At 42.3% G+C, this 17,133-nt stretch overlaps 1 protein-coding gene across 1 annotated transcript in view; it reads right to left on the reverse strand.

Annotated features, from left to right (window-relative positions):
• Positions 1–1,045: 1,045 nt before the first annotated feature.
• SCML4 (Scm polycomb group protein like 4) overlaps positions 1,046–17,133 on the reverse strand; it is a 44,283-nt gene continuing 28,195 nt past the window's right edge. The window contains exons 5-7 of the mRNA XM_069850954.1: positions 15,076–15,345; positions 6,249–6,391; positions 1,046–1,218 (exon numbers count right to left, since the gene is read on the reverse strand). Coding sequence (XP_069707055.1) covers positions 1,093–1,218; positions 6,249–6,391; positions 15,076–15,345 — 539 coding nt within the window. The 3' untranslated portion in view covers positions 1,046–1,092. The remainder of the gene's footprint in view (positions 1,219–6,248; positions 6,392–15,075; positions 15,346–17,133) is intronic.

Below are 17,133 nucleotides of genomic sequence, written 5' to 3' on the forward strand. Positions count from 1 at the left end.
AGGAACCAAGCCTACAGAGGCCACCCCAGACATGACCATTGCCTCAAAGTGCAGAGATGTGCCCTGCATCACCAGCTGCACCTGGCGAATGCTCTCATTTGGCTCCCTTGCTGTTTTAAAAAGCTAACAAAACCAAACCCAGAAATTCTGCTTTTTCTTAAAGTGCCACAAACTGTACACCACCCAGAAATGGCTCAGGGAAGAGAGTTAACAGCTGAACGCACCAGACACCGTGGGAGCCATCCTCTCCCTCTTCCGCATAACGGGAAACACTCTGTCAGAAACAATCTCTGCATTTGGGCTTTTCTTGAATTATTTATCTGTAAACAATAAGAGGCTTATTATGCTGGGTACCTGTGATTCGTTGTAGGTATTTATGGATGTGCTCGATAGGAGAGTCATGATGGTCAAAGCTCATCAGACCGAAAGCACCACGGCATCAGAGTTCCAGCCTCAAGTCTATTAGGGCTGCTCCCTCTAGTGGGAAAAACTAGTTTAGTTGCAAAAATCTTTTTTTTTCCCACTATTTTATTCTTTCCTTTTTTCTTTCTTTCTTTTCTTTTTTTTTTCTGAAGTGAAGAATTCAAGTTTTCCAGATAGTGCAAGACATGAAGCAGTTCCCAACAGACAACAGATGACCAAATACAAGGGCTTTCCAGCCCTTGAGCATCGGTGGTGGAGCTGGAGCCCAGTCGATGCAGATCAGCAGTTGCTCCCTCCAGGCAGACCCATGGCAAGTGAGGGACTCTTGGTTAGTCTTCCAGCACTCCTCAACATATGCCATAGATTTGTCTGGTTTTGATTTCCCACTTCTGATTACAAAAATAGGACTTACTATAATCATAATAATATAAATGATAAAAAATAATCATTGTAATTATATATTTTTTGGCAAATTATTAACACAAAGCAGCCCAAAAGAGCCTATTGGATTAAAAAAAGATGACGGTGCACAAATGTTTAAAAAGACAAAGTCTTTCTTAAAAAAGAAGGAAAAACAATCTGCAAATGAATGCATTTCTGTAAGGCAAAGTGTTACCTTCAGTTTTCTGTCTATACTTAGGTCAGGCTCTGTGGTTTTTCAAGAACTTGTTAGAACTTTGCTTGCTTGAGCTTATCAATGTGGTAACACAGTTTCAGTGCGGGTCCCAACTTCAGCCCCAGGTATTTCATGATCATGTCACTTTTCAGCAGCAACAAAGCATTGCCATCAATCTCCTGGTTTCAAGAGAGAAAGAGAATCAGAATTTGTTAGCCCCCTTCCAGTGCTGTGTCCTGACACATTAAACAAGGTGAATCAGAAACAGTGTGTCTTTTAGGGCAGAGCTAGCTGAAATGTCGTGCAGTTTGAAACTTCATTTAGAAAACTGAAATCTGGGATACGACAGAAGGAAATTCTAAAGGAAGGGTTAATCAAATAGTACCTTTTATTCTTCAAGGAACTGTAAGGTTTGTCTAGGTTTTCAATTATTTTGCAATTAAACCATGAGGTTTTTAAAAAAAACAAAACCAGGTTTGCTCTAAACCCAACTCTGAGAAAAGCCAGTCAACCCTGAAAGAAAGGAGTGAGCGAAGGAAAGATGAAGAGTGAGGTGGCCTCATGAATGGCTAATAGCGCATCTCTGAATCTCAGTTCTAGCTTTATCCCTTACTATCTGCATGTTTTGCATATCCCCAGTGCATGTATATCTGGTGATATATATATGTTTCTTTTTCTTAAATTGAAAATACTAGTATTTCTTATTTTATTGCATTTATTAATAAAATTTGTTCAGATTTCATTTAACCATCATGTAAATGGAGGAAATTACCATCAAGTTCAGTTTTTTATCCCAGACTTGTTGGCTTGAAAAACTTTTGAAATCACAAAGTGAGCACGAAGTAGTTTTGGTGCACAGAAAAATGGTCTCGGTTTTACTATGGACTGTAAAACACAGAAGCTTCCAGCCAGATCTTCCTTCCTTGGATCCTGAGCTGGCCTGCGTTTTTCCAACTATATTAGTGGATCTGCTAAAACCTACTACCCTTCACCACAGTTTCCACTATGTGTGCTTACTTTCTTGGACAATGGGAGCTAAAACGTAACAAGTGCTATATGTATGTGTGCATAGATATGCACATATACACTCATACTAATGCTGTATATATTGTATTCTGGGTTTGATGGTCAGATCTTTCCTCTATGGTCCATTACCTACTAATTAAGCAATGCTATGGAACCTAATTTGCCCTGATCATTATTATTCCATTCGATAGGTGATTTAGCTGATGAGTAGTTAAGGTCACTTTCTGATTAACACAATCAATTAATGCTCTTCATCTTGCAACCCGAACTCTATCCAGACTAGAAACTCTCTTCACTTTCCCCTTCTCCTTCCCATTATTTTAAGAAAGCTAAGGGAAAGTAAGAATAAGCATTACATGTAATTAATATTTGCATAAGAAAGGAAAACAAACTCCCAGAACTGTGGTGCCACAGTTTAAAACCACTGTCAAGGGTCGGATGTGGAGGCAGCTGTTTCTAAATGCTGAGCTCAGCATTTTGTTATTTCCTTTATCATTGCTGTGTAGGGGTCAAAATTAAACTCCATGACAAGAGTATGCCAGAGGGAGCATTCAGATCCAATTAAATATCCCATATTAGCCATGTCCCTGTGCAGATTGTTGGCTCGACTTATCTACTGTATTACTGTGTCAGCCCTTTTTCAAAATAATTTTTAAAAGAAGGCTTCTATAGCATGGTCCCCAAGTCTGCAATAGCCCCACTAGAAGGTCTTGAACCAGGTCTGGAGCTGGTAAAATTCAGTGTCATCAGAGTAATCAGCTTGTTTCACAAGAGTTGAGATCCATTCCATAGCAAGTTCGAATATTGCAGGACATCACTGCCGCGTTCCTGAGAGGGGTCAGACACAGCAGATATATGAGCTGTGAGATCATGGTACAATGGATATAAGCTTATGGCTTCTACCTGCAAGAATGAGTTGTACTGTGTTTTTGCTGGTTTCTTGTAACTCTTGTTCTAAGGATACTGTTCAAAAAGCAGAGTAGCTCCTAAACAAGCCCAGTGCCATGCAAACAAGAATTGCGCCTGGGGGTGGATGTCCCCCAGGATGAGGCTTTTAATGAGAAAGATTGAAGTCTCCATCTTCATGGGTTTTTAAGCACTTAATTTTGAGTAAAATGAAAGGCTTCGGGATCTATATCCTGGTTGGGATATATACATATATCCTTACTTTTGAATTCTGCAGTCTCATGTACAGACACCAACCCTGGTAAACCTACCACCAGGGAAGGGAGTGCAGTGAGTGGCAGGTCAGTGGTCAGTGCCCAAACACTCGAGATGAAGAAGGTCCAGAGAAAGATGCATGCTCAAAAGTCTGACATCTAGCACTAAGAGGGATGGATTTCTATTTGAAAAATTTGTCTTGATTATGTTAAACTCGAAGGTTTTTGTCTCCTTCATACATGCATTTGCCAATCACTGGCCATAATTAAACTGTCAGACCATAACATTGCTTCAATCCCTTCCAACTTGATCTTTCTACCTGCTAATTCCCTGTGTAACTCATTCCCTCCCTCCATTTCCCTCCTTCAGTCTTTCTACCAAGTCTTTCTGGCTGAGAGGGCACTGCATGGAGTTTTCACACAGTGCCAGTATGAGGTCTCTCCTTTACATAAGGCCAAAAAATCTGTCAGTTATGGGCTAGGCTTTCCTCGGCACACGTGCCTGCCAAGGGAACAGCAGAGGGGAAGTAGTAGGCAGTTTGATGGTCTTTGGTGGACAATCTCAGGAGCCACTTGTGACAGAGCTCCTTGGGTATCTCGCTAAGAAGAGCGTCTGCTTTGGAGGGAAGAGCAGAGCCATGGTAATTCTGCAATGCATACGGCAACTGTGAAGGATGTGGCTGCACCTCCTTGCTGCATCCTGGGAGAGTTGGCTCTGGAGACTGTGGTCAGCAACCAAATGCCTTCATATAGCATTGGGAAAGAGCACTGCCCACTCACAGGATAACCCCCCATGCCTTTACTTCCCAGTGGTCCCACCACCCTCCCCTTCCAGTGTAATAGCTCAGATGAACTGATTGCCAAAGCAACATTTTCAGGTGACGGCAGGGCCTGGTCAATGATAGTAAGTGCTTCTAAGTAAATTACGCACCTGCTTCATAGAAAGATGAAACACACAGGCTAAAGTTAATGGACTAATCACTTGCCTCTCATCCCTGGGGTCTCTGTGCTAACCCAGATGAAATTTGAAGTCTGAAAAAATTGCAGGAACATTTATAACTCAAAGGCATAATTGAACTGAGTTGTGTGGCAGCCTTACACATGTTCTTACATCTACAGCATATTTTATAAGGAAACTAATGATAAGTAGAGCCCATAGGTGCTGGGTGTTCTACAAGGGGTGACAAGGATCAGCTTTAGTGGCAGTTTAGCTTGGTCTCTGATCACAGAGCAGCTGTAGTTATGCCCCAGTGCAGCTGGCCCATGACTGCCTGGAGCACATCACTAACCTTTTGCTAGGTAATGTTGTTAGAAAATGCTGCACCATCCTTTGCTGCAAGTAGAAACTAGACAAAACTGATGCTTTTGCACTGTCTGTAATGACAAGATGAACATTTTTCTTCTTTGGGATGTACCTGTATGCCTCAGATCATGGCAATTCTTTCTCCCTTGATGAAGAGCTTTGTTTTGATGAAGAGCCCCTTCTGATAGTCTAAAAAGTTCAAATTAAAGCAAGTTCCTTTAAATTGGAAGGTAGCTTGTTTATGTGCCTGGTTACCCACATGGCCAGCATAGACCATGTTTTCATTATTAGCTTATACGGCAGATGTGACTGCTCTCCATAAGATGGGGAAGGAGGCTGGCACCTGACCTGTAACTGCACATTTGGTCCTGGCACCACTGTTCCTGCTCTATTTTTCTCATCCCACCACCGTGTCTGCAGAATGGCAGATGGCCTCAATATCTGCTTGGGGTGAGCAGATATCAAGCCCTGTGTTCATCTTCATTTGCATCTGTTCCTCACCCACTTCCTCTTATCAGGCTCTGGAAACGCTGCATCCAGGGTGTAGCTGGAAGTCTATCAGTTGTCTCCCTCAGCTTTTGGCTGCAGCCCTGTGTTCCAACCTGTCCTTGTTGATCCACAGGCAAGGAGTGGGACCTGGAAATCAAGCCCTCTCTCTTGCTTTGCAGCTTGATGCACTGATCAGGAGTCATGGCTGGGAAGCACTTCTCAATTAGACCTAGGTCTAATTACACTTACATTTGAAGATATTATCTCCAGCTGAACACAAGCAAGTCACTTCTAGGGTAAAATCCTTTTTCATAGCCAGACTGAACTGATCAAGGAGGGATGGAGGAGGAGAAGGAGGAGGCTGAAGCTGCTATTAGATGCATTGGTGCCAACTCTGCAAGTCTGTTAAATTTGGTTATGTAGATACATAATATTGAGCAGAAAAAGATAAGTTTGGCTGTTTTAGGTTTGTCCTGCTAAATACCTAGAGACACAGAAAAAATGTTCTTCAAAGAAGAAACATAGGTACCATGGGAAAAAATGTCATTGAGACAAGGCTTTTTGTGCCAATGTGTCAATGAAAAATGAGGACCAGACCCTCTGTTCTTTCTCTTAGGTTTGGCATAGAAACAATTTGTGCTACCATAATTGGGAACAAATAATGAGCATTTTCTTAAGACATTGTTAGAGTCTCCTCATTGAAGGATAAATAGGGATAGGGATAGGATAGGATAGGATAGGATAGGATAGGATAGGATAGGATAGGATAGGATAGGATAGGGCAAGGCAGAAATAGTATAGCATAGCATAGCATAGCATAGCATAGCATAGCATAGCATAGTTGGAAGGGACCTACTACACCTACTACAACACTCACCTGATCCAACTGCCTGACCAATTCAGGGCTAACCTAATGTTAAAGCATGTTATTAAGGGTGTTGCCCAAATGCCTCTTAAACACTGACAGACTTGGGGTACCAGTCACCTCTCTAGGAGGACGGTTCCACCCTCTCAGGTGATAAGTGAACCTTTCTTCAGCTCAGTCCTCCCAGCCTGTGGCACTGAACACCTTTGCAGAGCCCTGAGTTCAACCTGGCAGAGCACAAACACTGACTAATGGCAGCCAAAGGCAGCTGAGGTGTCGTGTGTGGTGTGTACTGGCTGTCTCTTGGGACTGCCCATGCACTTGGCTTACATTACCCAGAAGCAATAAGGGCAGACTTTTACATACGTGTTTTCTGAAGAGCTCCACATGAGGACCTAAAGCGTGAGGGTCTGCATCCTTCACAAACCAAACCACGTCATCCACTGTCCAGGTCAATGGGTTCTTGCTTGATGGCCGAGCTGCATCTTGTTCTGGTGAAGGACTTGAGGCTATTGGTGTAAAAAAGGGCACAACAGCTCATTACAAGGCACACAGGCATTTCCTTCATTTGTGAGTGTGCAGTAGTACAGCAGCCTCTCTGTGGCCTTGGACATTGGATCTGTGTGTGCAAGTGTCAGCCTGAGATGGTGGAGTGGCAAGAGAAGGGGACTTGGAGCAGTTTCCCATCTGACTGCTTATTGGGAGACACGATACCAGCTGGCGAATTGTGTTAAAAAACATGAAACCCTGAGGTTCCTGCTGGGGAAGGAAAAACGTGCCAGCTGCCAGGCTCTTCAACCAGGCTGCCCCTGCTGTCTGATCTGCAAGCAGTGGGGTTCTTGGCTCAAGAAGATACCACCCTCCCACCTGGAGAGAAATCACTTCAGCACCAAACAAAGCAGTTTGCCATTGAATGTGAAGACTAGAGGATAACATCAGGATTTATCAAATTTTTTTTGTTTGTTTGTTTGTTTCTTCCTTTGTTTCTTCACATTCAGATATTCAGCTGGGGTTGTTTAGCCTGGAGAAGAGGAGGCTGAGGGGAGACCTCATTGCTCTCTACAACTACCTGAAAGGACGTTGTAGAGAGGAGGGTGCTGGCCTCTTCTCCCAAGTGACAGGGGACAGGACAAGAGGGAATGGCCTCAAGCTCCGCCAGGGGAGGTTTAGGCTAGACGTTAGGAAAAAATTCTTTACAGAAAGGGTCATTGGGCACTGGAACAGGCTGTCCAGGGAGGTGGTTGAGTCACCTTCCCTGGAGGTGTTTAAGGCACGGGTGGACGAGGTGCTGAGGGATATGGTTTAGTGTTTGGTAGGAATGGTTGGACTCGGTGATCCGGTGGGTCTCTTCCAACCTGGTTATTCTGTGATTCTGTGATTCTGTGATCTTCAAGCTTACAGGAAGGTTTCTAGTCAATATCCTCCTAATCTTAGGCTCCTGCAAAGCTGATGGTCCTCAATTAATGCCTTTTTGGAAAGCTACTAAAACATATGAAGATGAACACTGCACATGTGGCTTTTTAATGGTATAAGCCCTAGTTGATTTAAGGTCACTTCAGCTTACTGTAGCTTTAAATCAAGTGAATCAAGGCACATTGGAATGAAAGTGCATTCATGTTTTTGTTCCTAGTCTCCCCAGAATTATAAATCTCAGCCTCCACATAAACCCCCACTTTTGCTGTGTCACTGTTACAGGAACTCTCTTATGCTGGGTTACAGGAAAGCTGTTTAAATTGTTTATGTCTGCACCAAGAAAACTTTGCATTAGCAGGTGGCAGCACACAGATATATAAAATGTTACTTGCCCAGACCTGCTCATCTCTTTCTGTTACAGCCCAGTTTTTCTGAGAGATGTGCAAATGGTAAGCAAACAGGCACTACAGAAGACAAAAGAGGAAACAGAAGAAGTGTGAGTAGAGCGAGACCACATACACCTAAACTGGAGCCTGGAGAAGACCCAAGTAGCCAAGAGCGCAATTAGAGCTGCTGAGGAGAGAAGGGCTGGGCTCTCCAGATAAATACTGAGCTTATAAAGACAGATGGGATATATGAGAATCTCCGTGCGTGACTCAAAACACGATCCTAATGCATGTGAGCAAATGTAGTGGGCTGGGTTTGTGGCTTATGTAGATTGTCATTCCATTGACTTCAGTAGAGCCATGCAGATTTATATTAGCTGAGGATCTGCCCATAGACGCACAATAACAGCTTTATGTGCATATTGGTCCTTTTTCTCTTGTAGCCATGCTCATTTTACAGTGTAATATAATGTGATACATTTTGCAGTTACGAAGGATGAACTCCAGTAAGCAGCAGTGCTATGAATGTGCAAATCTGGTCAATGGGCTTCATAATGGGATGTGATGTAAATATCATGATAATTACACTCTCATTTGCTAAGTCACTGTTCTGGATATAAAGGACAAGGAATAGCCACAGGTCCTCTTAATTAGACAACGAGGATTGGTGTTCGTAGGCACTCAGGCAACCCTGGGCTTCGCTCACAGAATAAATGCAATACACAATGGTATCGACACCATCTGGAGCTTTTGGCATGAAACAATGAAGACAAAGACTGCAAAATGAGCAGGGTAATCTTGGCCAACCCCTGGATCATCAGTAACATCAAGTAACTTTGTCAGGGACAAGTGGGAAAACTGAGACTTGTCTTGCAGGCAGAGGTGAGTATTTCTCTCCTACCTGATCTGCCAACAGTCTGGGTGCCAACTGATGTGTGGAGATATCTGGCACCTCGGCACCTCAAACTAAAGGAAGGAAGAAACCAAACTTTCACAAACAAGTCAAAAAATAGAGGGAGAGAAATGTTTGGCCATGTCCTATGGATTGCGGAAGTTTCTATGCTTCTGCCATAATGCTGTCAGGGGAGATGTGCCACTATCGAAAATCATATTTTTTCCCTTACATTTGTATGCATGTAAGGAAAGCCCAAGAGGCTTAGCTTGGAATTCGCACCATGAACAGAGAGAGCAGCCCTGGCCCAGTGATTCTTGCCTGCAACCTGCTGCTTCCAGAAATGCCAGGAAAGGGCAAAGGGGAAAAGAGAGCCCCAGGAGCAGCTGGGAGCCTTCACAGGTATTGGAATTATCTGTAATGAAAGTAAAAGGGATGAGAAGAAAAGCTTGAAATGACAGAGGAATTCTATTCACTCCTTCACAATCTAGCATTCTTGATTTTTTAAAGACAAATATATAAATGACCTTTCTAGAGAGACTGAATGGCTAGAACTCTTCCATGCCCTAGCGAGTGAAAACAACCCTTTCAAATCCCTACCCAAGGTATAATACAATAACAGAAAAACAAGAATTATGTGTAGATATTAGCTCTTCAAAGACTGTTCCATCTTTATTTAACTACCTTGAGTCAGGTTCTGGATTCTCCTTCTATTTCATGAATTAAGGTGTTATTTTACTCCTGTATAAGAGGTACCTTTCAGTGTTGTGAGTAAAACTGGGATACCACTGGCTTGCAGAAAAATATCTTGAACACAGTTTGTAGCTGGTGAGTCTGGGAAAAGAAAAAATCTGTTTTTTCTATACCGTTTTAAAAGTATATTGTTGTTTAATTTACTCTGGCTTTTTAACAGTTTACACATTTGAGTGTAATCTCTATATTTACAAAAGCAAATAAATCATTCCATGTCTACACAAAGGCACGCAGCTTGTTTCAATAGCATCACTTTGCTAAAAGATCATATTAAACACAAAAGTGTTTGATGGCTGCAGGGCAAGAACTATACATTTTTTCTTATCTGAAGGTATTCACACTTAACCTAAGAATTAGATAAATGAGGAAGTCTCATGTCTCCTGGGTATCCTATGCCATTCTGTCATCAGAATTAATCAAGATGATAATGAATACTCAGATTACAAAGAGATGGGAGTGCTCATGACCAATAATTATTTTCAGAGATTGTAATCTAGGTCAAATCCAATTTCCTGTTTTTGACAGGTGGCAAAAATTTGTCAAATTAATGGAATGGGATATGGAAATTCAGGTAATCAGAGGAAGGCACTTCCCCCTCTTGCCTGAAGCGGTGCTGGGGAAGGAGAGTGAAGAAGCTCCTCTTTAGGGGAAGATCTTGGGGTCTTGGGGCATGCCAGTTGAGAGCATTGCCTGCGCGGAAATGACCGGAGATACCATTTCAGTGACCAAAGCCTAGCAAAGCCAATGGAAAGATGTGTCCTGGCTTGGCCTGAGCTTTCACTCTGTACAGGCTTTTCTCTGCCCCCATCTCTGGCCTCAGAATCTTCCTGAGAAGGAGGAAGAAGAGAGAGAAAGCCAACGGCCAAATGGTTGCAGAGACATGACAAGAAAATCTGCTGCTCAAATGGAGTTAAACCTGCAAAAGAAGGAAAGATAAACAACAGACTCCCTAAATATGTTCTTGGCAAACATACAGAGCCCAGAGGGAGTATGGTCATTGATAGATAAGAGTGGAAAGGGAGTGACAGATGAACTTTAATATTGCTGCAGGCCTAAATGATTTCTTTGCCTCAGGGGAAGGGGGTGGGAATGAAATTTTGAAACATTCTCTCTGATTGCACTGGAGCAGATAATAAGGAGCAACAGATCTACTGAAACTAAGCAGAAGGAGCAGACCATCAAAGGTGCAGAGAAATTGAAATTGTTTAAAAAACCCAAAGTGCCTCCCACTGTAAACCAGGACAGGAGGAAGGCTTTGTAGAAGACATTTTTCTAAAAGTCTAGGGCACACCAAAGCAGAAGAGGAGAAGCATCAGAAAAGAAGGTGTGTGGGAGAACACAGTTACAGGATATTTGTAGGCATGGGGTGGGGGATGGGTGACAAGCCAGAGTTAGCAAAGAGCTCTGGAAAGAATATTGGGCTTAGTGCATCGATTTGCACTGGGAGGGGCTTGCAGGAGATGCCATGCACCACCTGGCTCGTGGCCTCAGCCCTGTGGCACATCAGGGCAGAGTCCTTGTCCCACGAGCGCAGTGGCTGCCCCTGCTTCCACCATGGTGCACAACATGTGGGGATGCAACATCACAGATGCTCTTCCACCCACTGCAAAAGCAGCCCAGCATCCAGCTGCATGAGATGCAACCATAGGCTGATGTTGCATATTTATTTGGGCTTTTGTTTGATTTGATTTGCCTCTCTTTTGCAGGAGTGGGGAGAAAATAGGCAGCCTAGTGAAAGCATTGAACATTTCAGACTGTAAATGTCCTCAAAAAAACAGGCAGACTGTCTTTGCCAAAGAAGTGGTACCCAACATTGACCCCTACGATGCCAACAGCAGCTCCTTTGCCACTGCCTGGGGGAGGTACTGGATTCAGCCCCCACAGGGTGCTTGCAGTATTGTTCTGGAAAAGGAGAAACTTCAAACCCTTATACCCCCAAATATTTTCAGGAAATAAATGTTTCAGCAAGCAGGATTGCCTCTTTAACAAAGACTCTAGGGTGATAATAATTAACTGCTAACATTGGATAATAAAATCTACATTAAAATAACAAGCTATGGGGCAAGGTTAAGGTTATTATGTTGTGGTTAAACACACAATCCTTCATATTTGGAATGAAGGCTTTGTTTGTTATGTAAGCAGGCTTAGAAAGCTTTATGATGTCCTTGACTACTCCTTCCCTGATTTAAGACCTTCAGTTTGGCAAATGATGACAGGAAAGTGCATGCTGATCTGTTAGCAGCCCCAACTGGCATTATGAAATGAAATTTTTGTTTGTTTGTTTGTTTAGAATTTTTTAGCATAATCAGGGAGAATTAGGCATCAAGCTTCCAATCGCAATAATGAGAGCTTTGAGGTTTAATCTCATCCATTCTGCTTGAGAGACATGGTCTGCTATGCACTGAGATATGTCTTACGGTTATGGCTTTTTTCCATGATATTTTCCCACCGTGATAAATAAGCCAAGCTATTTTTCAAAAATATCCATAAATAAAGAGGATTGATTTTGAGGTTTCAGAGAGAAATTCTTCCTCTTATTAATGAGTCCTACCCATCCCTACTTTGTAAGTATACAAACTGAGGTGGATGAAGATAGAGAGTGACATGCACCACTTGCTTATCTTTGCTTACTTATGATTCAGCAGCATATAAATTATCCCTAGAAAGAGGAAAAGCACGTGTAGAAGCATTGCAGTGACGGTGCAAGTTCCAAAGACCTTTGCAAAAGAGACTTTGTGAAGACAGTAATCAAACTCTAGTGTAGGTGCACTAAGGCAATTGCAGAATATGTGTATTTTAAAAGTCGGGAATTGCGAGTAAAAGTGGAAGCAGCATGGTAGATGAAAGCATGATAGCTGTGAAGAAATACAGTCTCTAAATTTAATGGGGAGCAGGCAATGCTTTGTACGACTCTGTGGTGGGAATTCCAGTGGTACAGAACTGATGCTGTTGTAAGCAGAGTAGGAGATGAAACCAGGCTGTGACTGGAAATGGCATGGTTTCTTTAATGCTAGAAGCAATATCATAATCAATCTGTGGACACCATGACTTCATGGATTGTGGAAGACTCTCTGCCAGAGGCTCCAGAAAGCAACCGATCAGAGTATATGTGGTGGATGGTGGTGGAATAAATATGCACTAGCCTTTGTGCTGATGTTCAGTGGTGCATGTTGGTGGAGTACAGGGCATTGCCGTTCTTTATGTTGAAGACATTGACTGCAAACCCATCTCCGTATGGGCTTATGTATACCATGATGGCAGGCCCTAATTTACAATGGGTGATAGTAGGACTAATAAATTGTTCATAATTGTAAATGAACAAGATCAGCAAATTAATAACAGTTTTCATGATGTCCACTGCATAACTGTGGTTTTAGGGACTCTTTACTGTTGATCAGTATACGTTTCAAGCTAGAGAAATTTAGGGACTTGCAAAGCCTATTACATAGCAACTGTATGACTTTCCTGAGAGAAGAAACAGTGGCATTCACAGTCAGAAACAAGAATAGAAAGTAATCCAAATGGACAAGCTTAAGGAGCTCTGATTTTGCACCTTAGTCCCTTGAAGAGAGATTCAAGCCTCTGGTACTAAGGCTTTTCTCCACAAACCCCACATTTTTAAGCACAGGAACTCTACCACAGTATTTTCTGGACACTGAAAATGTGCAAAGTATTCAGTAACCCATTGGGTGATTCAGGGAAGAAAAATATATGAAAAGTTACTAAATATTAATCCACCATTTCTAGTTCAGGAAACCCCTGAGCCACAGATTTCTGTGTTTATCTCTTCTCTAGGGGTATGCTATGTCTCATGCTTGAGACAGGATGTGCAGCCAGGCAGACCTTTGCTCTGAACTGCTCTGACCCTTCGTATGTACTACAAAGAGATAAGGACTGATCCCACGTGGAATGATAAAGATTTTCAAAGCAAGCAAGTAACAACATCATTGTTAAATCTTGGCTCATGGCTGCCAACTAAAAAGCTTGACGAAAGGGTCCTGGTTCTGCTAGGAGGCTCTAGGGAAGCAGTGGGAGAGGGGAAAATTAATTCTGTGCACAGTAAGCCTTTTGTCCTCCCAGTACCTGATTATGCTGGCCTGAGAGGCACTGAACAAGACCTGAAAGAAAGGACTTTTCATTTCCTTTTCTTTGTAATGGAGGCCCCTCATTCTTAGTGACAACATTTTACAAGTTGTTTACAGTAGTACATTTCTATACTATCCAGTTTGCTCTGAGCAAAGTTGACTCTGTAAGTAAAAGAAGAAACAATGATGAGAACCAAAAGCTTATCTGTGGTCTGTATAATAGAGTGACACAGGGGTAAACCAGGGAAAAAGGTATATGAAAATAATAGCTAAGTGAGAGATGTTTTGGAGTAGGTATTGAACATTTAAGAGGCACATTTAGACAAAGAAAAAAAATACAAGCATAAATACTGGTAATACATATTTTGGAAGAATACTGTTCTAAAATATTAAATACTGAAAGTTCAGGAACAAGAAATAATACAGATGTTGGGGCAGTGAGGGGTGTGAAGGAATTATATAAAGATCTGTGGCTACTGGAAAGAGCCTTTGGAGTGGCTATTAAGCAAGAATATGCAGAACTGCTTGCAGTTTCCAGGGCAAATGCAAGGGCAGAAAGACAGTGTCACAATCTAATAGTAGACAAAGGGACTAGGGGAACTTCTGCAAATATATCAAGATTAAAAAAACCCAAACTGGAGTGATGGTAGATTCCATTAATAAATGAAGAAGGGAAAGAAATTGATGACTAAAAAATGGCTGAGACACTCAACTCCCTTGTTAGATCTGTCTTCAAGATGAAAAATGCATAAATGAAGTTTGAATAATTAGTAAGGGGTGAAGACATTGTTGGAATCACTACTGACAAAGACCTGTTAATGGGGAACTTGGAAAATGCAAACAAAGACAAATTTAACCAAAGTTCAGGGAATTAGCTAACCCATCTGATGAACCAGGTCATTTTTAGAGAAAAATAAATCATTGCATATATGGAATGTAGCTAATGGGGAGAGCGGCCAACCCAGCAAATGTAATTCCTAGCAGGGTAACTGGACAAAAATACAAAGAGAGGGAAGAAGAAGGGTTATTGAATGCAGTGATTCCCAAGGTGTCCCTTGAATTTGCAGATAAACTTTTTGAAACTTTGCTTCCTGATTGTTATAAGAACCTCGAGCTGGATGATTTCTAAATATATATGTTTTGCTGGGCAGTCATTTTCAAGCAAAATCTGCCTTGGTTCATGATTAAAGGGGCAGGACAGGCCACATAGCTAGGAAACAAATCCTTTTGCTAAAATGCTTTGAGGTAGGCACTAATATTTGCATTAACCCTGCATTGTATCTTGTACATGTGGTATCACACAAATAACACATACCTGCCTGTAGGCAGTATCAGCCTTTGAGAGGAATGTCTTATATATTAATATTTATGTCTTTAAGTCGATAATAACAGTTGTGATTGCCACATGATTATACCTAATACATATGTTTACATAATTAATAACAGCATTGGAAAACATTCACCTTTCTACTTAATGATGAACAGATTGATTTTGTGTTTACATAAGTTATTATTTCTCCTTCTAAATGGAAGCATGAGTGGTCTGGATGTATGTCATCCCAGACCTACCTCACTAATTTTCCTGGGAATTTAGGAGTGAGTTATGACAGCAGCACGGCACCAGCACAGCAACACACATTGCTAAACAGAAGATATTGCATTACCACTTCTGTTTCCTTCAAGATAGGACCCATTCCTTGTCGGGCTTGAGTTCTGATGCCGCAGGCCAGTAGATAAGGAACCCCCTGAAGACATTTGAGCAGGACGATGGCTACAGGAGGAAGAGGAGCCTCCAGCAGGACATCCATCCGCAGGACTCTGCCGCATGGTGTACATGGAGCCCATGCAACTGAAGGCAGAATCAGCAGGATCCACACTGTACCGCTTCATGTTCACAGGATCAACCAGGTAGTCCTCAGGTGTAACTGTTTCTACTCAGGAAGACAAAACACAAAAGAAACATCGGTAAAATAGAATCAACTTTAATTCAGCCCTTGAAAAAAAACCAATATATTTGCCAAAATTCCCTTTTTTTTTTTTTTTGGCAAAAAGTTTATCTTTATTTCCAACTTTCTGTACAGGCAGCTGGCTCCAGGAGGGTTTCTTGCTGAGAATTAATAAATAATGAAACAAAGCACAGTCACTCAGAAGTCTGCTAGAGTCACAACTGGAAAACTGTGGCTTAATGTTACACATCCATGTCAGCCTACAGCAATACTCTCCGTAAAGTCCTGGGCCACTCACTGCTGTGTCCCATTTGCCTCGTGGTGCTCCCTGAATACCATTGAGACTGGAGGTTCATGCAGCTATTGTTTGTTCTGTCTTTCACTTAAAAACATGAGAGTTGAAAGGGAGAAGGCAGAGCAGGACAACAGGACAGGCTGTTTGTTGGGTTCATAATGCATGGCAGTCAGTAGGAGGAAGTGAAGGTAATAAATCAAAGCGTTCTGTCTGCAGTTACCAAAATTATTCAGAAAATATACTCATCAGCGGATATCCACCATGCCTGGTGTCCCAAAAGGAGAGAAGATTTGATGGCCAACAAGCATGCCCAAGGTTTATCATGGGCACAGATGTGTGAGAATGTCACTCGAACTTGGCTAGCATTCAGACACGTGTACTGGCATCACAGATGACTGCAAACCATTGCTTTGGTTCCTCTCCTGTGCATTGCACATTGCACATCTTGTGAGGTTAAATACCTTGCTTTCAGACTCCTCCCAATAAACCTAATTTTGCGTTTGCAGACCTATTTCAAAGACTTATATTCCTCTTTGTTTGGATGTCTAACACACAGGCACAAGGGAAGGTCTAGTCCCAGGTTTTGCAGTCCACAGAATTTTTTTGCTAATTCCCCTCATACCTAGGTCCAGGTCTGTTGCTTTGCTGTCTGGACTGAGACCTCCATGTCTGTGTCATTGCCCTTCTCTGGCCAGTCCCAGTCTCCTCCCAACAGGCCTTGATATCCAAACTCCTTCCTACTTGTCATTTATATCTTCAAAAAACATGGTCATAGCTCTTCCTCTTTCCCACTGCTGTTTTCCCTGCAAAACCAGTCTTCTCCTTATCCAGCCCCAGGACCCTCTCCTCCACCGCCACCAGCGCCACTGTTGTGAGTGGGATACAAGCAGAGCCCCTGGAAGCCTCTCTGACATCCAAACCCTCATGTAACCTCTCAAAATACTGGCAACCCGCACTTCAGATTTCTACTTTCACTGGGTGAGAAAAGGTGTTAACGTCTGGTGGGCAAGGAGCGCCTAGACTAGGAAAGTGCCTCCCATTGAGGCACGTTTCTTTCAGCTATTGAAAGTGCTACTTTCCTTATCATGTGTACTTCCCCTTCAGAGATATCTGAGCAGGGTGAAATTATCCCAGTGCTGTCACACATCTCCTTCCCTACCTGAGCAACACTCTCCACCTGACACATTCTGTAGCCTTTATTGAGTAACAGGAAGAATTTATGCTGTAACTTATGCTACAAGACCCAAACCCTGTCACTAATAAATGTTGAGACTGTATATAATAGAGTTTTCCTTTTCATTTACATTCTTACTCTTTTCCTTTGAAAAAAAACCCAACAACCCTTGGCAGCTGTGTTCCATAGTTGATGTTAAACAAACATGATTTAGTTTGACAACTCAAATACACAAGAGTTGTGCCACGCCAGCATCCTGACTCGTGTGTCAAGCCACAACACAGATTTTTGATACATGATTGCCCGA

Source organism: Phaenicophaeus curvirostris, chromosome 2 (assembly GCF_032191515.1).
Source record: "Phaenicophaeus curvirostris isolate KB17595 chromosome 2, BPBGC_Pcur_1.0, whole genome shotgun sequence".
In the NCBI taxonomy this organism is placed as follows: domain Eukaryota; kingdom Metazoa; phylum Chordata; class Aves; order Cuculiformes; family Cuculidae; genus Phaenicophaeus; species Phaenicophaeus curvirostris.